The 26,331-nt window shown below is 40.2% G+C and overlaps 1 protein-coding gene across 1 annotated transcript in view; it reads left to right on the forward strand.

Moving 5' to 3' along the window:
* Nucleotides 1-577: 577 nt before the first annotated feature.
* NOTCH2 (notch receptor 2) overlaps nt 578-26,331 on the forward strand; it is a 178,504-nt gene continuing 152,750 nt past the window's right edge. The window contains exon 1 of the mRNA XM_082663714.1: nt 578-860. Coding sequence (XP_082519840.1) covers nt 788-860 — 73 coding nt within the window. The 5' untranslated portion in view covers nt 578-787. The remainder of the gene's footprint in view (nt 861-26,331) is intronic.

Consider the following 26,331-nt stretch of genomic DNA (forward strand, 5'->3'; position numbering starts at 1 on the left):
AACGACTGACTGACTGACTGACTGACTGCATGAATGAATGAATGAATGAAGGGTGCAACCCCAGTTTATGGCTCTGTTCATTTTAAATGGACTTTGGCGTCTTGGCCCGTTACCTTCTTTGACAGCACTGGTCCCTCTCTACCGCATTCCTCCTGCTGGCCCGGGAGCGTGGATGGATGTGTGGGGTGTGTGGGCGAAACCTATCTCACTGGATGATGTCTGTCGCTCCGGCAAGTTCAGGATCTCGACAACCCTAGTGATTCAAGTTCAGGGTCCTAACACCCACCCCGTCGGCTGAGGTCGGGCCCCGAGAGACGCTCCAGCGCCGATCGAGTTAAGGCGCGTCGGGAGCCGACGCGGGTTGGCGAGGCTGGAAGGGGTGTCTAAGACTCATAGTAGATCCCTCCGCGCGCAGGCCGGGCCGGCGCTTCTTCCTGCGGGAAACCCCTGGGTGCTGAAGGCGGCGGGGCCTGGCCGCGGCGACAGCGGGGCGGGGTTTGCGGTGGGAGGAGGAGGCCGAGGCGGAAGGACACACGAGGTTGCTTCGCTGCACACCCAAGAAAGTTTCAGCCAAACTTCGGGCGGCGGCTGAGGCGGCGGCCCAGGAGCGGCGGACTTGGGGTGCAGGGAGTGGAGGCACGGAAGCCCGAGCTTCGGGGCGCAGCGCTAGGCCGTGAGCGGCAGAAGCAGGAGGAGAGGAGGAAAAAGTGGGGGCTCCTCTGTCGGGACCCCCTCCCCATGTGGATCTGCCCAGGCGGCGGCGGCGGAGGAGGAGGCGACCGAGAAGATGCCCGCCCTGCGCCCCACTCCGCTGTGGGCGCTGCTGGCACTGTGGCTGTGCCGCGCGACCCCCGCGCTTGGTGAGTATCGGGGCGTGGGGTGCTGTCCCCTGCGCCCCGTTCCATGCCCCTCCGGCCCGGCCCGGCCGGCCACCTGGGGCGACCCTTCCCACCCTTCAGTCCTCCACTCTGCGAGAAGGCCGGGCTCGCCGTCGGCGTGGAGTGAGGCCACTTAGTTCCTAAAGTTTGGACATCATCGCCCCCCCTCCCTGGGCGCGCCCCCTCCCCCGCGCTCCTCGCCGCCTCCTGCTCCCCTCTGCCGGTGGCCGCACGCACGCCTCCTCGGCCGGAGGCGGGCAGCAAGCCTCAGAAACTCCCTTTCTGGAGCACTTGAGTTCGGGGAGTTGGGCAGTTTTGCCCACTTTGCTCCGCGTTTCCTGGGGTCGAGGGAGAGCCAAGGGCGGGCTGCCCGGGACAGCCATCGCCGGCCGCGGAGCGCAGATGGGCTGAGCGGAGGAATGCCAGATTCTGGCGTGGAGGGAGCGGGGGCAGGGCCTCCAAGGCCAACGGCTTACACCTTCACAGCCAGACTTAGCTTTGCTAAGAGGAGGCCCACAGTCTGAGTGGGTGGGTTTGGTTTGGATGGGGACAGGGTTCTGCGGCGCGCCTGAGTTCTGACACTCTGAATCCACGGTCCCCATGAATCCGGTGTAAAGTTTTGCTCGAGTCTTTGAAAGGTGGAGGCAGGAGCAGTAGGAAAACTGGTGTGGCTGCTTGCTGAGCCACATGATTTAAAAATCTCCACTGCTGTTATTCTTACCGAGGCGCAGACCTCGGGCGCTGTTTCAGAGTCTGTGTCCAGCCCCAGGAATGTGGTGTGACGATCACCAACTCCTCCAACCTGGCAGCAGCTTTTGCTGTTCTTTTGGCATGGTTGGAGGTGGGGCGGGGGCGGGTGAGGACCAGTGGATACGTTAATTCAAAGTGGTGCCTTCGAAAGCTTCTTTATGGTTGGATATTTGCAACAGTCTTTCTGAACACGGTTGGATCAAGGAAAGGAAATCGAATCATATCTTACCCATCCCACCCACACTCTTAGATTGCAGATTTCTTCAGACTGTTTAGTGGAAAGAGCTTGGGCTTTGGAGCTCTGCTCTTTAATCCTGGGTTCAAATCCAGCTCTGTTGTATGAACTCACCAATAAAATGGGAATGAAATTACCCAGCTAATAGGATTAATTAAGAGAATGTATATTAAACCCATGACAGTCAAAAGGTATTCAGAAAGTCCTTTCAGGGCAGGGCTGTGGTTTTTTTTTTTTTTTGAACTCTCTGATTCCAGTGGGATGGTGGCTTGTGCATGTTTGTTGAACCGAAAGGGGCCCCTTCTTTTCCTAGCCTAATCTGAAGGAAGATTTTTTACCCTTACCAAGAAGACTAGTACATGATCTATGTCTCTTTGCAAAGAGAAAGTTATGAAGATGAGCTTCAGAAAACTTTGCTTTTTGTTCATTGTTAACAGACAGTCGACATGCCAATCACAGATGTTTAAAAGACATCAAGGTTATTTATCACAGTGCTGGGTTGTTCAACACCAACCAGATCCTTCTTGGAAAGTTCAAATTCCATACACTTCTGGGTCCCTCAGAATTTCAGAAGTGGGCTAGGATGCTGTGTGATGATGAACCAAAGCTTTTGTTTCAGAAGCGTTTAACAAAACACATATGATAGTATTTTTGCCTTTCCTTTTTCTTTGAGTGAAAGTTCTAGTATAAGTATAAATTTAGGATAGAGAGGAGTATAAACAATGGGCTAGTCCGGGGTTATAATCCTTGGTCTACCATTAGCTTGTTTTAGTAAATAATTTAATCTTCATGGTCTGTTGTCTCATCTATGGAAGAGAACCAAAGAGATCACTTACTTTAGAGAGTTGGAGGGAATAATATGTTTGCAAAGCGATTTGTTAAATTAAGTGTTTAATGATGAGACTGATGTCAGAAATAGGATTACTCTGACACACAAGGTTTCTCTCATTCTAGGACCTATACTTCTGCACTGATGAGGTATTGCTCTTACTAGCCAGCTTTTAGGTGGACAAGTCGAGTGTTAGTGTTAGCTCAAAGGATAGGATTTAGGTATTTTGATTTTTAGGTGTTCTTCAGATGCTAAACTACACAAAAATAGAAGAGATTAAAAAACCTGTTTATTGGTACAAATCTTGAATCTTTTCAGAGTCTAGCAGTGAAAGCTGCTTGAATCTTCTCAATTTATTATCATTGTGTTTTGCCAAGGTACCAATTATAACACACCCTTCCAAACTTTTGAGTGTTCCTGTATTTGGCTAGTGGCCAATTGTTAATTTAAACATCGCTGAGTTCCTAAGGCAAGGAGCTGTCAACCCATCTGTCTGATTGTCTAAACAGCTATCAAGACCACCCCTTGCTCCTTGTTTTCTTTTGCTTTGCAATGGGAAGTGACTCCCTGGTTTTGCTGCCTGCTAGATGATTTCTCAGTTGAATTCTTCGCTTGCTTTTAAAAAAATCACCAATTGTTTTTTCCTTCAGATGGAGATAAAACTTACCCTAAAACTGTTTTCCTTTTTCTTCTTGTTCTCTCTGTATTGTTATTATTTCTTGTTGGGGAAGAGGGATGAAGGAGAGTGATTTTTTTTTTTTTTAGTCTCTCTTTTCTTTTTCCTGATTTTTTGATTCTAAAAAATATTTGCCACATCTTTTTGGCATCTCCCTGTGCCATTCCCACTCTACTGCCTCTCCTGTGGGCTTCTTATAGCATAGAGGAGTAACTTTCGGTTCACCTGAACTATAGTTGCTGACTTCAGGAGCCTTAGAAAATGTTTAAGTTCAGTGGGATATGCTTGGATGCTTCAGACCAGCCTTACAATACATTTTAAAAATATCACACCCGCAGAAATTCTATTTTGCCCACAAAATTTGCATTGATCTAGTTCCCACTCTCCGATGCCATTCCTAGTGGTCTTCCTCCTTACCCTGTCCACGGCAGTAGAGCAAAGCTCCACATCCTGGCTGCTTCAAAATCAGCTGGGGTGCTTTTGGTGCAGTAGATCTGAGATTCTGTATTTTTCAAGGTTTACAGGTGATTCTGATACAGTAACTTGGTTGGAACTCAATGATATTTCATTATTCTGCCTTCAGGTGAGTATATGGGGTCTTTCCTTTTTAATTTTAATAATTTCCAGAATGGGCTGAACCTTAATCAGCCGTTCCAGTATTTAACCCTTCTGACTCCCAAAGGTTTTGAAAATTGCCAGCATAAAAGCTATAGAGTATAATACTATTTCTTCTTGTTCATCTGGGCACAATGGGTCCACATTGTCTCTTTAGAAGGGCTTCATATATTTGCAGGATATTATTATAAATGGCCTCCTCCCTTTCTTCTCTCTTTTTCTTCAAGCTTCATTCATATGTATCATTTTTGGACAGTTTGTCTGTTGGTCCTTAACGGTTTTAGAGCGAAAAATTCTAAGCAATGGTTTGCATGAGAATATACTCTGAGGTTTTACATTATACTGTGTGTACGGTGCTTATTTAAGTGCTTCTTTTCTTGACATCTCTGGATGCCGCAACTTGAACCTTTTATTTTACTTCCACCCTTTCCTTATTCTCCTTCTCTCTTCTTTCCTTTCTCTGCAAATGACTTGAAACCAAAGGGTTTTCTTTTCCTCTACTTTTCTTTCTTATCGGGCTACCATATGCATTGTATTTTGGGCAGATCACTGGACTAGAAGCCAGAAGACCAGAATTCTCCTCCAGGTCAGTTATTAATTAGTCTTGTGCTGTTGCTGGAGGGGCACTGCTTTGGTCCTCCGTTTGCTCGGGCACTTTGTTCATAATCACTGAGCCAAGACTAGAGTCGAGACTAGAATTTCTCTCTTCTGGTCCTCAGTCTAGTGCCTCGTCCATTCTCCACACCACTTCCATCTCTTGTACAAATGAGCTCATGTACACAAAAGTGCTTAGCACTTCCTCAAGTGCTTATTGTTAATGTGTGCCTCTTGAGGAAAAGAACTGTGTCTTTTCAGTTGTGTTTATTCTGATGCCCCCCCCTTGTACCTAGTATGGTGCCTTGGCATCTAATTGGCACTCAATAAATATTTGTTTAATTGACAATTACTTTTAGTCATTTTCTTATTCTGGACTACTGTGGTACTCAAGTCAGTTTTTTAAAAGACAGTATTTGCAAGAGTTATTGTTTACCTTACATTTGGGGGAAGAACCAAATTTTTCCCTTCCCCAGATGTTTTATTTAAACTTGCCATTTTGAATTTCCCTCTCTCTCTCTCTCTGTGTGTGTGTGTGTGTGTGTGTGTGTGTGTGTGTGTGTAGTTTCTTCTCTCTTTCTTTTTTTTTTTTCTGATCACTTCTGACCTTCATAAAGGTCACTTTTACTTTGGAATTTAACCTCAGAGGTGCTGGCACCCACCCCCAGCCACTCACTTGAGTTGCTCCTACTGCTTCCTGTATTTACTATATTACTGTGGCAACAATTTTTATTATTTTGTCCAGAGTTGCCACACCTGACTGTAATTTGGACATTTTGGGGACTCTCGGAATATAGTGTTTTTAAAGTTAGAATTAAGAAAATTTTTTTATTTTACATTGGAGTGTAGTTGATTAACAATGATGTGTTAGTTGCAGGCATACAGCGAAGTGATTCAGTTATACCCATCCAAGTATCCTTTCTTTTTCAGATTCTTTTCCCATTTAGGTTATTACAGAATATTGAGCTGAGTTCCCTGTGCTCTACAGTAGGCCCTTGTGGGTTATCTGTTTTAAATATAGCAGTGTGTACATGTCAATCCCAAACTTAGAATTAACTAAGTTTGTTTAGATGATTCTTTTGAGTTTTTTTTCATCCTGAGCTGGATATTGCAAACTTGTACTAGACTGAGAGGATATTTACATTAAGTGTATTTGTTTTTTCCCACCAAGAGGGTTCCCTTGAAAACCACCACCACTGACAAGCAACTCTAACAGTGAGACATGATAAATAAATTTTTGAGAGAATCATAGAGTGTGAGCTATCTCCAAAATGAAATTTGTTCCTTGAGGGCAGGGACCATGTCACACACATCCCTTCTCCGACCTGTGCCCAGCATGCAGAGTCAGCTGGGCAGCAGGTCCTGGTTAGAGCACCTGTGACTCCTGCTCTGTCCTCCCCAGCTTTGGGACATTCTGAAAGAGCAATGGTGAGTCAGGGGTGTGTCCTTATACTCCTTTCTCCTTTGAAGAGGAAAGATCAGTTGAAGGCTGACCCCACCTACAGACTTGTATGCTGTCTCTTTTTATTAATTAACGGGTAGCTGAAATTTTCCTCTTTATTGGCTTATGTATTGGGAGGAACTTTAAAAAGTTCACCTAGTCCTATCTTTCCCGTGCTGATTCTGATCCTCTCACAACATCCTGGTTAAGATGTAGCCTGCCTTTTTTCTCCTTGAACACCTTTTGTGATAGACAGCTCCCTGCCTTCGGAGGCAGATGAGTCTAGATTTGGACAGCTGTAATTCTTAGAAAGATCTTTTCATATTCAGCTGTAATCTGCCTCCTTATGACTTGCCCCCAATTGGCATTCTTCTCAGGCATTTGTCTCAACGAGTCCTGAGCCCTTTGTGGGTGACAGGGATCCAAAGGTACCCTTTACTGAACTGACACCCACCGCTCCGTAGAAGGAGTTAAACTCAGTGAGGAGCATGAAGATGATCCTGTCTGGGGTGATTGTTTGGGTTAATCACCTTAGCCCTATGTGTTTTATACTTCCCTGCCCAGAGGGGCACTTGTGGGAGGGAAGCATTTGTTGAGCAGTGTTTCCCTAACCTCTCTTATGATAGGAATACCTGGGGTCTTCTCCTGGAGATTCTGATCCAGTGAGTATGGAATAGTGTCTGGGAATTTGTATATTTAAGAAATAGCCAGGTAATTCTTACACTAGGGAAGTTTTGGAATCACTGCAGAGTGAATCTAGGGAAGCCAAGGGCTTTTTGTTTTGTTTTTGTTTGTTTGTTTATTCTTTGATAGTGCTAGAGGTGGGTTGCTTTGACTGCGTTCTGTGGTCATTTTCTTCCCCTGCTTCTTACGGAATGCCTAGCTCACCAGGGAGAAGGAAGCTGCTCTGGTGTCCCCATAAGGCTAGTAAAGTTGTTTTGTTGTTAAAAAAAAAAAAAAAAAAAAGTTTTTTTTGTGATCTATCCAAAGTCTTAGGACTGCCATGTGTGTGTCATGTATGACTTTGGTGGAAGCCTCCTTATCCCTCCATCAGAATGTTACCTGAGATACCAGAATACTTAAAAGTTCCACAGACTTTTTGGTGTCCATTAAGGAATTCTGTCCTCAGCCCTTGTGAATGATGCTGTCTTTGAGGATGTCTGCTTTGTTAACCTATGAACACATGTCTGCTGCAGGGATTTCCCTCAGATATGTTAGTGCCAAAAAATATAAAGGTCACTCATTTCAGGCAGTCCTGCTTTGGTGGGGTGTCTGGGCTGCTGCAGCGAATGGAAGAAGGAAGGGAGAATAAAGGAGGAATGGAGGACCTCTTGAGCAGAACTGAGCAGTCTGCAAGAACGGGCCCAGGAGTGCTCCACTGACAAAGACACTTGGTCTTGCTGTTCTTTTTTTTTTTTTTTTCTTTTTTTGCGGTACGCGGGCCTCTCACTGTTGTGACCTCTCCCATTGTGGAGCAACAGGCTCCGGACGCGCAGGCTCAGCGGCCATGGCTCACGGGCCCAGCCGCTCTGCGGCATGTGGGATCTTCCCGGACCGGGGCACGAACCCGTGTCCCCTGCATCGGCAGGTGGACTCTCAACCACTGCGCCACCAGGGAAGCCCTGGTCTTGCTGTTCTTGATAAGAAGAAGGAAGTGGCTTCAGATCTGAAAGGATATGCTCATGGCCTCTGAATGGGACAAACAGCAGTGTTCGTTGGCAGTGGTAGGAAGTTGGCTGTAGGTCTGTTCTTTCTTTTCTCCTCTCCCTTTTGAAGGGAGGACCAGCTTTGTGGCAGAAAATACATTGTGACTTTAAAAAGAATAGTAAAGCCAAGAAGGTGGGATGAAAAGCCATAGCTAGGAATGAGCAAAGCAAAGCAATTATTGTATTAATTTACTTATATATGTAAATATATGTTTCTATATAATACTCTAGTAGGAGCCCTAGCTATATTGGCTCTAAGATTTATTGCCTGTGTAGCTCTTCTCTCTTAGTGGTGTGTTAGGGAGGACTGTGGTGTGTTGTCATCCTTAATTTGTGTGTTTTCCTTAGTATCATGTGGTAGGGAGTACAGGGTATTTTACTTTTCTAGCTGTGCGGGAATCACTGACCAAATGGAAGATAGAGTCCTGCCCCCAAGGAGCTGACATCATCAGGGAGACAAGACAGATGAGCACACAAAATTAGGAACATGAAGTACAGTTATTTAGTAACTTATCTACACTCTCTGAGAGCAGTTTCCTGTAGTCAGGGTGACTAAGAGCTGTAGGGTCTGAGGGAGGAAACTCTAGGACCACCAGGGAACGGCGACCCCCAGCTCACCCCTGCTGGGCTTGTCTGCTGTTCTCCTCTTTCTCTGTTGGAATTCAGAAGTATCAAAACTTGACTTGACTGGGAAAAGACAAAGACCCCTTGTTTGGTGGGGGTGTAAATATAAATTTGGCACCTGCTGTGGTGTCTTAGTGGGTTTGTGGCAAGAGAGAGGGCTGTGTTCTCAGTCCTGGATGCTGACTGAGCCTGATCTAGGACAAGTTAAGGTGGAAGGGGCTCCTTTGGAAGATCGAGTTCTCAGTGGCAGTAGCTGAAGGAACTTCTCATCACAGTCAGGCAATGACTGAGGTGTAGCGTGGACACACCCCGAGTTGCTGCCTCAGGTGGCATTGATTAATCATGCTGACGTCTCCCTCACCCTCTTGTGCTTGTCTTGGCAAAACCCTGTCCTACTAGCCCCTCAAAGTTTGGGGTTTACTAGATGATTGGACAAACTCCTGGGAGGTCATTTTACTGTCCCTTGCCACTCTTGAACTGCAGGCGGGTTACCATGTTCCAGTTCCGGTGCCCTTGCTCTCCTAGTCATGCGGTGAGGGGCCTGTGTCTCTCTTCCCAGTGGACTGGAGCACCTTCCCCAGAGGCCTCTAGGGCAGTTTCTGGTCTTCAAGTCATTTCCTTCTGCAGGATATTGGCAGTGACTCTGGTTCTTTGAATGCCTCAGCCAAATATCGTGCCAAGGTGGACTCATCATCTCGCAAAGACAGGTTGGATCTGTGGGTGTTGCAGAACCTGTTTCTGGGTTAAGGGTAGCGCTCCCACCCTCATATATTTATTCATATGAAGAAAGCGTGTGTGTATTTTGTGAGGTAAGGAAAACATGATGATAATATTTTGACTGGAGTCAGATATTGTCTCCCTAATAGTCTGTTGTCTTTTAACAAATAGTATCCCTTTAAAATACAGTTTTGCTTGCTGACTAAAGTGTTGTACAAGAAGCTGTGGTTACGTTCTAAAGTATACTACCTTGTTCAGAGGCAGGTGCCTTTTTAAATTGTTTGCTTCTTTTTCATCTCTTTTTACTCTCTCTCTTTTGTGAGGAGATTCTGGGAGGCTTTTAAACCTCAAAGATTAAATAGCCTATTTTAACTAGTACCTAACAGGGAGAGGTTGCTGTGTTGGCATACTTATCCAACATTCAAATAAGAAAAATTGAGAACTATTTATACACTAATATGTTCTGTTGAGTTTATGAATATGAATAATAAGAAAACTAGATAGTGCTAATTTGTTAACTTCTCTGAATGGTTAATGTGGTATGCTGCAAAGAAACTTTTGTTTAATTCTCTGCTTTCACATGCTTTTGTTTGTCTCTAAAGTGTGGAGAGTCATTGAAGTTTGAGGACATCTATGTTTTGATTATTACTTTTTACTATGTTTTCTTTGCATAGAATATGCCTTTACTTATTTGCTATATCTTTTTAAATTGGAAACATGAAGGGTATTTACTTTATTACAACATCTAAAGCACTTTCTAATCTTTATGAGGATTATTAGAGAAAAAAACATATTTGTAAATCATGCAAGTTTTGGATGTTACTATATAAAGTAAGTAACAATATGTCATGGCTCCTGTGACATAAACTTTCTAAGACATTTAAGGAAAATGGTTGTAACTGAAAACAAACGTTGTTACATTTTAAGGTAGGGTTGCATCGCAACAGAATTATTCCTTATGTTTACATGTAATTAACTCATATTTACACTTTGTTGATTTTCTATGGCACCTTTATAAGATTTTTTGGGGGGAGGGGGTTTTAAAGTAATTACATTTAAAGATAGTTAAGGACCTTTGAAAAGTCTAGAAAAGTGTAAGAAAATCCACAGTCTTAACCACTGTTAATATTTTGGTGTACATCATTTGGTCTTTTTATCTACTCTTAGTTTTAAAAATTGTATATTTATAATGTATATACAGTTTTCTGTTCTGCCTTTCTTTGGTGATTTCTCCTTTGCTTTGGTTGCATATTTGGCTCCATCTTTTTTTTTTCTCTATATAAATGGCACTGATCTTCTTTATACAAAAATTTCCCTCTTTAGGATTTTTCCATTAAGCTAGATTTCCAGAAGAGAAATTACTATCTCAAAGAGAGTGATTTTTAAAAATTGGGAAATAGAATTTTTTAAACAGAAAAACGTAAGAGAAAATTAAAATCTCCAATAATCCTATCACCTCCAATCAAAACCCACACTTGCTATTTTGTTACATTTCATACAGTTTTGTTTCTGTGTCTCTTACTATAATTAGGACTTTAACATATTACAGTTTTACCAAATACTTCTGCACCACTTAAAATATTGTGAACATTTTCCCATATATAAATATTTCTTTCTTTATTTTATTTTTTTCTTTCTTCCTTTTCATTGAGTATAGTTGATTTACAATATTGTGTTAGTTTCTGGTGTATAGCAAAGTGATTCAAAAAGAATATATATATATATATATAAAATCTTTTTTCAGATTCTTTTCCATTATAGTTTATTACAAGATATTGAATATACTTCTTGTGTATAAATATTTTTTAAGAACATGGTTTTAAAGGCTGCCTATTGTTCTATCTGAAGATTCTATTATATTTTATTTAAACTGAAATCTATTCTTAGTTCCCAATTTTCATAATTTGTAAATAATGCTGTGATGAACATTCTTACATATAAATCTTGATAGGAATATTTATTTTCTTAACATAAATTCCAAGAAGTCAAACTATTGTATTAAAGAGTGTGGATCTTTGTGTGGCTTTTGATATACACTGCCAAATTTCCTTCCATATAGTTTGACCAAGTTATAGTTCTATCAGCAGAATATGAGACTTTCAGTGTTTCCAGCCATTGTCAACACTAGTTTTTATTTTTACAACTCTTTACCAATTGCGTAAGTGGTAAATGCTACCTCATCTTAATTGGTCTCTCTGCTTACAGTGATGTTGAATGTTTTTCATATGGTCAGTAGCCATTTGTATTGCCTTTTCTTTTTATTTCTTTATTTTGGTATATTGTGTCTTTTATTCATCAAGGTATTTAGTTTTTGGTTACTGATTTAAAATATTTCTTTAAATATTAAAGGTATTATCTCTTTGTCTATCTTAAATGTGTCAAAACATGTATGGACACGTTAAACTACATAATATCAAATTGCTACCAATGTTGATATCAAAAATTTGATAGTTTTTTAAAAAATCCTTTGATTTCTAATGTGCTTGGTCAATTTTCTATGTATTTGTTAACTGGTATTTTCTGTAATTACTTTAAAATTCTAATCTGACTGTATCATAAATCAACAAGCTGTCAGTTTTATGTGCCCAGAAAATGCATATTTACTTTAATACCTTATAAAAAGATGCTGGAAAAAAAACAGTGTATTCTGGAGCCTGATAAGTGATTTTGGTGGTAGAGGTTAATCTGCTTCTGTGTTGTCTTCTGAGATATCCAAGATCTTGGAAGTGTGTAACATCCCATTAGGCAGGGCTAATATGCACTATTAAATCTGATATTTTGGCCTAATTGATAATTGTGCAATGGTCTAGCCAGTCAGTTTGGTCGGCCAACAGGATGACTAAGATTCCTTCCCCTCTCCCTTCACCAAATTGATTAATTGTGGGACAGAACTGACTGAATCAACCTGTTGTTTTGGCACCCCACGAACACCACCTGTTTCTTAGCTTTCTCCCTCCAGCCTCCCACTGCCCTAGTGCAGTGCTGTGTGCACAGTGGGTAGGAGATCAGTGTTGTTGCTGAAGAATGTTGCAATAAAGAAGAGTAGATTTGCTTTTTTTTTCAAGCTTGTATGTTCTTAAGGCATCCTGCTGCTTTTGGCATAAGAGTTCCAGCTGAACTGCTCTATGTGGCAGCCCTGTAGGTCTTAAGTATTTGATTCAGAGTAATTTCAGGCAATATTAATGCTTTCTTAAGTATCATTGGAATTTACTGGGCTGTTTGTTTGCCAGCTATTACTGTATTTAGCATGAGGAGACCTGGGGAACAACGACATTTCTGACCAACCAAAGAAGGAGACCTCTCTGTAAGATTGCAACTTTTTTTTTTTTTAAGGTGTGGTTAAGAGAAAGCCAGTTAGATTCCAGTTTGTGTCCCCTGGTCTTTGCCCCAGCCACAAAATTAACTTACGGATGGGAAAAGAGGCTTGATAGTGAAGCTCTTTCTCATCCTGAAGTCTAATGCTGTTTCTGGGAGGAAATTAGAGAATTCTTACGCCTGGACTGTGCACGGAGAGGCTTAATCAGCAGGTGAAGTTGCTGATTAAAAACATACGTTAATGGACGTTTATTCTCATCTTTCCTCTTGAAGGCTTATTACTTTTCTGCTTTGTCACGATCTGAATTTATTTTGGCCCAATCCTTTTCTCCATCCTACTTTTGGGATTAGCAGCCTTCCCTCTATGGCTTAAAATTTCTCTGCCTCAGTTTTTCCATTTTAAAGATGAAGATAGTATTTGAAAGGACCACTCGATACAATTAACATAAAACGTGAAACAACCCTAACATTTACATAGCAATGCAGAGTTTACAGAACACTCTTACACAATTGCCTCCTTTAATCTTTACAAAATCTCGGTTGAAACTGAGCCTGTGAGGGGTTAGTTGGCTTGTATACCATTGTTTAGCCCTAGATAATAAGTAACAGAGCTGGGACTTAAATTTGTGGTTTGACTTTTAAAACCTCAGCTTTTTAAAAAAAATTGCTTACTTCTTACTATGTGTCCGTCCTTCTCCTAGGGGCTTTACATATATCTCCTCATTTAATTCGCGTGGCTATCCTTTGGGGTAGACAGTAATTAGCTATATTACAGGTAAGGAAATCGGAGCTTAGATTCGTAGCTTTGGGTGTTGGGGCCAATCATGTTGTTAGTGAGGGATGGAGCGAGGATTCAGACCTCTGGCTCTAGGGCCTCTGCAGTCAGCCATGGCACTTTCTGTACATTCACACGATTACCCTGCACAACAACCCTTTGAGATGGGGAGTAGGGGAAACTGAGACCTGTAACATGGTCAGGATAATGCAGTTAGTAAGTGGCAGGTTTGGAATTGACTGATTGATTGACTGATTGTTTTGGTCTATTTGTCTCCCTAACCTTTACTCATTCTAGTACACTGAAAATGCATGTTTTTCATCATAGGTTCTCTGAATGTAAGAGCCAGCTGTTAGGAATCATTTGTACCTTCTGAATAAATGGGTTGATTTTAGTTGACTAATGGCCCTGGGCTTCTCTCAGTTGATTTCTATCATCAGGACAAGCAGACTGAATTTGGGTTGAGAAGAGGGGAGTTTCCATTAAGGATGTCTTTAAGCCAGAATGGGCCACAGCTATGAGCTCCTCAGAAACCTGCTCTCAAGAGCAATGGCCCAACTCCTAAGGGCTCTGCTTGGGGACATTTCTCTTTGTGTTTTGAGAGACTTCTCTTTGAGAAGGAGTTGTCAGCTTAGAGGGAGAAAGGGCGGGGATACACAGGGCTCTTAACTGACTAGCCCTGTGTCCCTGTTTCTTAAGCACTCTATGCTTAAATTTCATTATTTATAAAATGAAGGTAATAGCAGCGTGTAATTGCTAGGGTTGTTATGAGGATTAAATAAGTTAATCAGTGTTATATTTGTAGTATGGTGCCTGGCACATAGTAAGAGTGCAGTGAATAGTAGTTATTGTTGGTGGTGTATTTTATGTTGCAGTTTAGACTGGCTTTTTGTTGCTTGCACTTTTCTTTAATCAAAAGTGGATGAGTGATTCAGATCCTTGGTGAGAAATAGGAGCTTCATGTTTGCAGCATGTAGACTGTTCACTGGTTTCCCATGAACCTGTAAATATTTAAGGGTATTATATTTGAGTCTGTTCCCTTAATGGGGTGTATCTTCAATTTGGAGAATTTGTCTACTATACAAATTGTATTGATACGTATTCAATCATTTCCCCCTTATTTATTCACCAGACATTTGTGGTTGGATTATGTTTAGTACAGAAACTATGATTTTTCTGAGGTGTAGCTTTGAGGACAATATCAGGTCCAACACTCTTGTTCCCCCCTTCCCTATGATATGATAAACATCGTCATGTGCCATCTGGTGTCACCATGCATTTGATGTTTTAATTAGCCTTATAGCACTTAATGGAATCTCTTTGGAATAATAGAAATACCTCATGATCTGTTATTACACCTTTAGGGGCTCCTGGAGATTTTGGGATCTCGGGCTGGGAACCACCCATCTAGTCCCTTGTTGTTTTACAGATGAGGAAAGCAAAGCCCAAGTGACTGGCCAGAGGGCCCAGAGCCAGGTCAAGGTTGGGGCCAGAATCCAGGCTCTCGTTTTCTAGTCAAGTGATCTCTCCTCTATACTCCTTAGTCGAATGATGTATCAGTATGTTGACCCTCTGATTTTTGAAACCTGAAAAGGGAACAGTGAAGGAGTGAGAAGGGTGGGGGAGGAGAGAAGTGTGACTATATTGTAAATGTCAGTGACAGCAGAGAAAATATTTGCCTGTGAGACCCTGCCTGTCCCTTTGGACTTCTTTGTAGTTAAGACAACCCAGCAGGACTGGAGTCGTTAGTGATTCAGAATTGGATTAGCCAGGACTGGTGGAGTAACTTTCTCAGAAAAAGGTTTCATATTTTAACATTTGTTTCCCATGACAGTTTACTTATTCTCAAGTTTTGGCAGCCTTGAACAAATGGTTGTCAGGTTTTTTGTTTTGTTTTGTTTTAAGACAAAACTCCAAATTTTATTTTGCCAATTTAGTAAACTGTATTCTACCTACCACTCCCTTCTGCTCCCTCTGTAATTATTTCTAAGACTTTGTTTTTCAGTTGTGGGAGTATTATGAAAGGTTTTCTTTTATGGTCTGAGATATTTATAATTATGTGTAAGCACACTGAAAATGTAAGTGGTGCATATGTTAACTCAGATACCCTTAAAACACTTAAAATATTTCCCAGTAATTTAAATCATCCTGCAAAGGCAGCTGCAGCCACTTACAGTAAAAGAGAGGAGGTATATACTAAGGGTAGCAGCATTTGAATGTAATTAATGTAGATAAATGTGAATGTCACTTTGGAGGAACTGTATTTGCATGAAAGCTGACCGGGGCATGCTTCTTTATTAATAGAGTGAACGAAACAGACAAAAAACTCTATCCTCGTGGAGCTTATAAGAAGTAACAATAGCTTCCATATACTGAGGGTTTATTACGTGACAGATGCCTGGGGAAAAAGTGCTTTATGTGTTTGCTTTAGTCCTCACAGTCGGTGTTATAATTCTTACTTACTGAAAGATTAAGGCATGGTCATCCAGGTCACCCAGTTAGTGATAAAGACCAGAAGCTGGTATAGACCAGGAGCTGGAACCCCCCTTGCCCGACTCCAGAGCTCACACATTTACCCACTATTAGGTGACGCCTTTGTCATTTGGTAGAGTCCTGTAGCCCTACAGATAGTGTAACTTTGGATTTAGTAATATTTTCTGTATTAAATTGACTTAAGTTTTACTCTTCTTAACATCTTACTTCTGAATGAACATTTACATAATGTGAAAATTATTTAAATGTCAAAATTCCATTTTGACGAGTTGCAGTTCTTTCTAAATTGCTTTGAAAATGGGAGGGATGGATTTATATTTGTTGTAATCCAAGGAAAGTTGTCTAGCATTTCTCTATTACTTCTTGATCTTAAAAGAAATTCTTTAGTAGATTAAGACTAGGAATGAATGTGTAGCTTTTTTAAAAGAATAAAAAACATTTTGAAAGTCTGAAAATGGCAATCCAGAGTCCTATTTGTGCCAGCGTTTTAAATTGCAGATAGCTTTTCTTGACTGTGTGCTTGTATTCTTATTGTATCTTTCTGAAAGGGATATAAAAGACCATGTAAAATGATTGGAATGCATATGAAAGTGGACATGGCCAATACTAAAACTGCCCAGTACTAACCTATCTAGGCCTGGGAACTTTGAAATTAACTGTGTGTAGCATTTCTACACATAGTGTTACAGAAAAAGCATGAGGATAACCTTGTCTTTTCTTCTTTTCTGTGAACATTTTCCTTATTATCTCCTTTGTCACTGAAAATTGATGGTCATCAATACTAATAGATGAGAGAAGTATGTTTGACATCAGCAGAATCCCAGATAATCCCTTCTGTTTTAAAATACAGTCTAAACATGCATGATCAGACATGTGGGTCCTTTCAGACATACTGGACTTTCTCCTTCAGGTTTAGTTGTGTTCAGCTGCCAGTTGAATGGTGAAGGAGAGAATGCCCAGGGATATGAAGCATAATGAGAGGTAAATGACGGTAAAGGCTGATTATTTATGACTTTTAGATACCCTTCCAAATACATTTTGATGTTTACTTTAGCGTAGCTGGTGAGTTTTGGAACCAGCTAGGCCTGGCTCCGATTCTTGGCTAAGGGTATTGGGCAAGCCACTTAGCTTCTCTAAGTCTCAATTCCCTGATTTATATAATTGCAATAATAGTAATACCTAACTTGCAGGATTGTTTGTAAATATTGGAAACTGCATACTTAACTGCATGGTTCTGGGCACAGAATAGGTGCTCAAGTGCAGGGGGCCCCAAAGTTTAAACTTCATTAGTCTCATGGCAATTCCTCCTTTGGAAGATGTAGTCTGGGAATACTTGTCTCTGGACTTCTTGTTTTAATATCTTTTAATGATTCCCTTTAGCTCTGCTCCATTGCCAAGGCAGGATTATGGATCACCTAAAGAACAGACTAAAGCACTGTCATTTTAGTAATTTAAAGTTTGCAGGATTAATTGTGTGTAAGTCAAAAGCCTTTCTGACACTTTTGTCTGCTCAGTTTGCAGCAACTTGCACCTATCACCTCAGAAGCAATTAGGTGCATAGAAAAAAATTATTTAGTATTTCAACTCAAAGCTGGAGAACTCTTTCAATAAGGAGGATCTACTTGGTTGGCTTATTTGTTTCCATCTTTCACCCCTGAGTCTTCATGGAAATCAGGTTTGAAATGTTAGAAGCAGTTGGCTTTCAGCATTGGGAAAGCTTATCTAATCAGGCATGTGAAGTGGCCTATGTCAGATTTCTGTGCCAGAGAAGGCGAGGGGAGGGTGAGGAGATTATCGCTCTTGCTTGTAATTCCTGAGCATTTTTGAGACACTAGGAGAGCAGTGGGGAAATATTTTAAAAAATGGTTGAAGTTGGTTACACCAGCCTAACACACATAATACCTCCCATCCCCATTTAGGCTGGTCTCATCATATAGATGTATGTGATCTAATTTGAGTCATGTAATAGTTTATCATTTGGGGGCTAGATGGTGAAGTTTTTCTGTTTCACAGAATTTTGGATTGGGAATTTTACATACAATAGTATTTTACATTAAATAGTGCATCCTGGTTTATAATCACTTTTATCAACATGATCTTACTTGAGCCACAAATGAAATCTGCTAAGGAAGGAGGGCTGGTGATATTTTAGTTTTACAGGTGAGAACAGTAAGTCTCAAATAGCTTAAGGGAATTCCTCTAGATTGCATGGTGAGTATATGGCAAAGCCATGATTAGAATCCAGGTCTAATTTCTGGGGCAGTTCTTGTTTCATTATATCACATTGCTTGCTCCATAATGTCCCTAAATCTGAGTTCTGTTCCTCATGATTTGAAAGGATTCTCTTTCCTTTTGTTTGATTAGTTATGTCAGTTAGAGCATGACAGTAATGAAGCAGAGGTTGAGGAGTCTTTCTCTAGATGGGTAAGTTAGCTTTTCTTAAAGCTGTTCTGTGCCTGCAGTAACCAGTTGTCCCTGCTGCTGTTGATCCAAAGTGAAATAGGCTGGAGAGTGTGGCTGACTCACCTTAACCCATCACAGCTTCCACATGTTCTGCCAGTGGGTCCATAATGTTGTGTTCATTTACAAGCATTTTATGTGTTCTGGTGTCTGTTTCTTAGTATTTTTCCCCAGCTGTTTTTTACTGTCTCAAGCCTTAGTTCTTCCGGAGTGGCCTGAAGTGACTTTGCTATTCCTTAAAGTTTCTCTTAAGTCTCTCAAGAGCATGCAGCATGGGCTACCCCTTAATGTAATTTTATTTCATAGCTCTTGGCATGTCTCTCCTTAATCATCATAACCTCAAATTTAAACAGAATATAAATTGTTTATACAGATAGGCATGTCAGTTTTGCACTGTCACTTATGTAAGTGCACTTTAGCATTTCTTCTTTCCTTTTGATCAAAATGAGGAAATAGAAAATATTTTGTTATGGTAGTTTACGCATACACCCACAAGGAAATGCATAGCTAGCTTCTGTGGGAACTGTAACTGATACATTTTAGGGAAGAAAATGCATGATAGCTAAAATTTTAACTCTGCCAAATGGTCATGGGGAAAGAAAGAAAAATGATGAAATTCACATATTGCACTTCAGTTTAGCTTACTAATTCTGAGGCTAAAAACATATGAGCTTGTGGCTTGTTACATCTATTTGTACATGGAAGTATGCTGGCCTTTCCACAGAGTGCATTTCAAAAGTTGTGCTTCTCATTCAACGGAGCCATCTCAACAAGTGTTCTTTCAGGTGTACAGTGTAGGAAAGCTTACTGCAAAGAGTGGCCAATTAGTTAGTTGAAGGTTTGACACCTCAGTATCAACAGACTGCCAAATGGACCATTTTGTCTCCTCTAGCAGTCCAGTTGGACATTTGGCCATGCCCTGTGGTCAGCTGAGAGCTTCCTCGATAAAGGTCACTGTCCTCTAGCCGCATCGGGGGTGGGGCTGCACCTCTCTCACTAGGAAGAATTCGGTGATTCTATGTCATGAGAGCTGGGATTCCCCGTGTTCCATCAACCTGAGGGGAGCTTTGATAGCAGGATTGTTATTGTTCCTGAGGCACATAGATTATCCAAAATGCATATCATTTGTCGATAGAAGATTGGGAATTGATTATATATTTTTTATTCATGCCAGGTGGAAATTAATAGACTTGTTATAGTCACTCTAGTAAAGAAGTATTTATGGTATTTAAATTTCAAATTTGATAATTTGGATTTTTGAATTAAACAAACATCCCAACTTTAAGAGTGTGCGTGTGTGCATGCGCGTGTTTGTGTCTTGGGAGGAGGACGGATAAACCTTGAAACTGTTTTAAAAAAAAATTTTATGATAGTGCCTATTCTCAGTTGGCACCAGAGAATAACTATCCAGAGTGTTGTTCACTTCTAGTGAAAAGATTTAGGGAAGTTGTAACTGGTTTAATAACCATCTGTGGAGTGACATAGATCGACACACCCAATTACACAAGACCTGAGTCTGAGAACAGTTGATGTGCAATCATCCCATCAGCATCTGCTCATCATTATCAACAACAATAATGGCTCAGCTATTTCTTTGGGGCCACATGAAAAGACAGTGCACCCATAGCTGAGGGCAAGTCAGACCTAACAAAAACATAGCCCTCCCTGACCCCTTGCTCTCAAACTACGGTTTTCTGAGGTTTTGAAATAGTTCACTTTATTTCTTGTTTGTCATTAGTTTTCCTTTTTAGATACCGTGTCTTTCCAGCTCAAATTTTTGCCGGAACCAGGAAGGGCAATGTACTATGGGTCATTTTTCTAACCCATTTCTTTGTCATAACTGTTCATGTCCATGGCTTCATGCTGCTGTATGTGTATGAAAGTGTTCAGTATCATTTTTAGCTTACACCTTTGTTACACCTGCTGTCAAACCACTTATGAGCACTTTCTAAAATAAATCATTTTGGTCACTGTGAGTTGGAGGGAAGGAATCAGTTCACAGGAATAAATTGACATGTTGAGAAGATAATATTTAATAGATGGCAAAGCACTTTCATGTGCATTATATCTTTTATAAGATCATGTGTTCATTTGTGGAGACTGAGGCAGACACCCTGTGAGACCAAATCCAAAGTCACCCTGTAGGTACCAGGGATAGTTGGAGAACCGAAGCCAGGTCTTCTGTCTGTTCCTTGGTGTATAACTGGATCATCATTTTATTGACAGAAACTTGGGATCTTTCTGTTTGTAAAAGGTACCCTTTTGCCTTTGGAAGCTACGTTAGCAGTTCTTTCCAGAGTGGAAAGACAGCAGTTATATTTTTCTGCTTTTGGATATTTTTCTGCTTTTGATAAAAATCATTGTTTTTTCTCTAAATTTTTTTGTTTCTAACTAGAATCTTGTAGCACTGCAGGGCTTCTGACTAAGGTGCCTTTTGGAAAAGTAAGGTTTTACAGAAATTTTAAAAATTTTTATGTATTTATTTATTTATTTTCTTATTAGTCATCAATTTTATACACATCAGTGTATACATGTCAATCCCAATCTCCCAATTCATCACACCACCCCCCCCAGCCCCCGCCGCTCTCCCCCGCTTGGTGTCCATATGTTTGTTCTCTACTTCTGTGTCTCAATTTATGCTCTGCAAACCGGTTCATCTGTACCATTTTCTAGGTTCCACATATATGTGTTAATATACGATACTTGTTTTTCTCTTTCTGGCTTACTTCACTCTGTATGACAGTCTCTAGATGCATCCACGTCTCTACAAATGACCCAATTTCGTTCCTTTTTATGGCTGAGTAATATTCCATTGTATATATGTACCACATCTTCTTTAACCATTTGTCTGTCGATGGGCATTTAGGCTGCTTCCATGACCTGGCTATTGTAAATAGTGTTGCAGTGAACACTGGGGTGCATGTATCTTTTTGAATTATGGTTTTTTCTGGGTATATGCCCAGTAGTGGGATTGCTGGGTCATATGGTAATTCTATTTTTAGTTCTTTAATGAACCTCCATACTGTTCTCCATAGTGGCTGTATCAATTTACATTCCCACCAACAGTGCAAGAGGGTTCCCTTTTGTCCAAACCCTCTCTAATATTTGTTGTTTGTAGATTTTCTGACAATGCCCATTCTAACTGGTGTGAGGTGATACCTCATTGTAGTTTTGATTTGCATTTCTCTAATAATTAGTAATGTTGAGCAGCTTTTCATGTGCTTCTTGGCCATCTGTATGTCTTCTTTGGAGAAATGTCTATTTAGGTCTTCTGCCCATTTTTGGATTGGGTTGTTTGTTTTTTTTAATATTGAGCTGCATGAGCTGCTTGTAAATTTTGGAGATTAATCCTTTGTCAGTTGCTTCATTTGCAAATATTTTTTCCCGTTCTGAGGGTTGTCTTTTGGTCTTATGGCTTCCTTTGCTGTGCAAAAGCTTTTAAGTTTCATTAGGTCCCATTTGTTCATTTTTGTTTTTATTTCCATTACTCTAGGAGGTGGATCAAAAAAGATCTTGCTGTGATTTATGTCAAAGAGTGTTCTTCCTATGTTTTCCTCTAAGACTTTTATAGTGCCCGGTCTTACATTTAAGTCTCTAATCCATTTTGAGTTTATTTTTGTGTATGGTGTTAGGGAGTGTTCTAATTTCTTTTACATGTAGCTGTCCAGTTTTCCCAGCACCACTTATTGAAAAGACTGTCTTTTCTCCATTATATATCCTTGCCTCCTTTGTCATAGATTTGTTGACCATAGTTGTGTGGGTTTATCTCTGGGCTTTCTATTCTGTTCCATTGATCTATATTTCTGTTTTTGTGCCAGTACCATATTGTCTTGATTACTGTAGCTTTGTAGTATAGTCTGAAGTCAGGGAATCGGATTCCTCCAGCTCCGTTTTTTTCCCTCAAGACTGCTTTGGCTATTTGGGGTCTTTTGTATCTCCATACAAATTTTAAGATTTTTTGTTCTAGTTCTGTAAAAAATGCCATTGGTAATTTGATAGGGATTGCATTGAATCTGTAGATTGCCTTGGGTAGTATAGTCATTTTCACAATATTGACTCTTCCAGTCCAAGGACATGGTATATCTCTCCATCTGTTTGTATCATCTTTAATTTCTTTCATCAGTGTCTTATAGTTTTCTGCATGCAGGTCTTTTGTCTCCCTAGGTAGGTTTATTCCTAGGTTTTTTATTCTTTTTGTTACAATGGTAAATGGGAGTGTTTCCTTACTTTCTCTTTTTCATCATTAGTGTATAGGAATGCAAGAGATTTCTGTTCATTAAATTTGTGTCCTGCAACTTTACCAGATTCACTGATGAGCTCTAGTAGTTTTCTGGTGGCATCTTTAGGATTCTCTATGTATAGTATCATGTCATCTGCAAAGAGTGAAAGTTTTACTTCTTCTTTAACAATTTGTATTCCTTTTATTTCTTTTTCTTCTCTGATTGCTGTGGCTAGGACTTCCAAAACTATGTTGAATAATAGTGACGAGAGTGGACATCCTTGTCTTGTTCCTGATCTTAGAGGAAATGCTTTCAGTTTTTCACCATTGAGAATGGTGTTTGCTGTGGGTTTGTGGTATATGGTCTTTATTTTGTTGAAGTAGGTTCCCTCTATGCCCACTTTCTGGAGAGTTTTTATCATAAATAGGTGTTGAATTTTCTCAAAATATTTTTCTGCATCTATTGAGATGATCATATGGTTTTTCTTTTTTTTTTTAATTTATTTTATTTATTTATTTTTGGCTATGTTGGATCTTTGTTGCTGTGAGTGGGCTTTCTCTAGTTGCGGCAAGTGGGGGCTACTCTTCGTTGTGGTGCGCGGGTTTCTCATTGCAGTGGCTTCTCTTTTTGTGGAGCATGGGCTCTAGGTGCGTGGGCTTCAGTAGTTGTGGCTCGTGGGCATCAGTAGTTGTGGCTCATGGGCTCTAGAGCGCAGGCTCAGTAGTTGTGGTGCACAGGCTTAGTTGCTCCGCGGCATGTGGGATCTTCCTGGACCAGGGCTCGAACCCGTGTCCCCTGCATTGGCAGGCGGATTCTTAACCACTGTGCCACCAGGGAAGTCCGATCACATGGTTTTTCTTATTCAGTTTGTTAATATGGTGTATCACATTGATTGATTTGCGTATATTGAAGAATCCTTGCATCTCTGGGATAAATCCCACTTGATCATGGTGTATGATCTGTTTAATGTGTTGTTGGATTCTATTTGCTAGTATTTTGTTGAGGACTTTTTCATCTATATTCATCAGTTATGTTGGTCTGTAATTTTCTTTTTTGGTGATATCTTTGTCTGGTTTTGGTATCAGGGTGATGATGGCCTCATAGAATGAGTGTGGGTGTTTTCCTTTCTCTGCAACGTTTTGGAAGAGTTTGAGAAGGCTGGGTGTTAGCTCTTCTCTAAATGTGTGATAGAATTCACCTGTGAAGCCATCTGGTCCTGGACTTTTGTTTGTTGGAAGATTTTTAATCACGGTTTCAATTTCATTACTTGTGATTAGTCTGTTCATATTTTCTATTTCTTCCTGGTCCAGTCTTGGGAGGTCATACCTTTCTAAGAATTTGTCCATTTCTTCCAGGTTGTCCATTTTATTGGCATAGAGTTGCTTGTAGTAGTCTCTTAGGATGCTTTGTATTTCTGCGGTGTCTGTTGTAACTTCTCCTTTTTCATTTCTAATTTTATTGATTTGAGTCCTCTCCCTCTTCTTCTTGATGAGTCTGGCTAATGGTTTATCAATTTTGTTTATCTTCTCAAAGAACCAGCCTTTAGTTTCTTGATCTTTGCTATTATTTTCTTTGTTTCTATTTCATTTTTTTCTGCTCTGATCTTTATGATTTCTTTCCTTCTGCTAACTTTGGGTTTTGCTTGTTCTTCTTTCTCTAGTTCCTTTAGGTTTAACAGTAGATTGTTTATTTGAGATTTTTCTTGTTTCTTGAGGTAAGCTTGTATAGCTATAAACTTCTCTCTTAGAACTGCTTTTGCTGCATCCCATAGGTTTCGGATCATCGTGTTTTCATTTTCATTTGTCTCTAGGTAATTTTTGATATCCTCTTTGATTTCTATAGTGATCTCTTGGTTATTTAGTAACGTATTGTTTAGCCTCCATGTGTTTGTGTTTTTTACATTTTTTCCCCTGTAATTGATTTCTAATCTCATAGCGTTGTGGTCAGAAAAGATGCTTGATATGATTTCAGTTTTTTAAAATTTACTGAGGCTTGATATGTGACCCAAGATGTGATCTATCCTGGAGAATGTTCTGTGCGCACTTGAAAAGAAAGTGTAATCTGCTGTTTTGGGATGGAATGTCCTATAAATATCAATTAAACCTATCTGGTCTATTGTGTCATTTAAAACTTGTGTTTCCTTATTACTTTTCTGTTTGGATGATCTGTCCGTTGGTGTAAGTGAGGTGTTAAAGTCCCCCACTATTATTGTGTTACTGTTGATTTCCTCTTTTATAGCTGTTAGCGGTTGCCTTATGTATTGAGGTGCTCCTATGTTGGGTGCATATATATTTATAATTGTTTTTCTTCTTCTTGGATTGATCCCTTTATCATTACATAGTGTCCTTCCTTGTCTCTTGTAACATTCTTTATTTTAACATCTATTTTATCTGTGTATTGCTACTCCAGCTTTCTTTTGATTTCCATTTGCATGGAATATCTTTTTCCATCCCCTCACTTTCAGTCTTTATGTGTCCCTAGGTCTGAAGTGGGTCTCTTGTAGACAGCATATATATGGGTCTTGTTTTTGTATCCATTCAGCAAGCCTGTGCTTTTTGGTTGGTGCATTTAATCCATTCACATTTAAGGTAATTATTGATATGTATGTTCCCTTACCATTTTCTTAATTTTTGGGGGTTTGTGTTTCTAGGTCTTTTTCTTCTCTTGTGTTTCCCACTTAGAGAAGTTGCTTTAGCATTTGTTATAGAGCTGGTTTGGTGGTGCTGAATTCTCTTAGGTTTTGCTTGTCTGTAAAGCTTTTGATTTCTCCATCAAATCTGAATGAGATCCTTGCTGGGTAGAGTAATCTTGGTTGTAGGTTCTTCCCTTTCATCACTTTAAGTATATCATGCCACTCCCTTCTGGCTTGTAGAGTTTCTGCTGAGAAATCAGCTGTTAACCTTATGGGAGTTCCCTTGTATGTTATTTGTCGTTTTTCCCTTGCTGCTTTCAATAACTTTTCTTTGTCTTTAATTTTTGCCAATTTGATTACTATGTCTTGGCGTGTTTCTCCTTGGGTTTATCCTGTATGGGACTCTCTGCACTTCCTGGACTTGGGTGGCTATTTCCTTTCCCATGTTAGGGAAGTTTTCAACTATAATCTCTTCAAATATTTTCTTGGGTCCTTTCTCCATCTCTCCTCCTTCTGGGACCCCTATAATGCAAATGTTGTTGAGTTTAATGTTGTCCCAGAGGTCTCTTAGGCTGTCTTCATTTCTTTTCATTCTTTTTTCTGTATTTTTTCCACAGCAGTGAATTCCACCATTCTTTCTTCCAGGTCACTTATCCGTTCTTTTGCCTCAGTTATTCTTCTATTTATTCCTTCTCGTGTATTTTTCATTTCAGTTATTGTATTGTTCATCTCTATTTGTTTGTCCTTTAATTCTTCTAGATTTTTGTTAAATATTTTTGCATCTTATTGATCTTTGCCTCCATTCTTTTTCCAAGGTCCTGGATCATCTTCACTATCATTATTCTGAATTCTTTTTCTGGAAGGTTGCCTATCTCCATTTCATTTAGCTGTTTTTCTGGGGTTTTATCTTGTGCCTTCATCTGGTACATAGCCCTCTGCCTTTTCATCTTGTCTGTCTTTCTGTGAATGTGGTTTTTGTTCCACAGGATGCAGGATTGTAGTTCTTCTTGCTTCTGCTGTCTGCCCTCTCTAGGTTTTATAGAAATTAACGAACTTTTCCATGACTTTCTAAAGGAGTAGACTAAATCTAGTGATACAAATGTATTCTTTGATTTAGGAACAGATTACAGACTTTGATTTTGGAGTTTTAATATTTGATTACCTTCTTTTTGGAGCATATATATACCTGTAAACACAATGGATGCTTAATAAGTTCTCATTAATTTGGCAAGCAGTAAAATGCAAGGTGAGTATGGGTAGAGCAGTGCTGTGTAACTTCAGTGCCAGGGTTGCTGTGTGCTTACTGGTTGTGAGACCCAGCTCGTTATTTGAGAGCTGATGCAGAGTTTCAGGAAGCACTCTGAGCTGTGG

Source organism: Grampus griseus (assembly GCF_964374135.1).
Source record: "Grampus griseus genome assembly, chromosome: 1".
Lineage (NCBI taxonomy): Eukaryota > Metazoa > Chordata > Mammalia > Artiodactyla > Delphinidae > Grampus > Grampus griseus.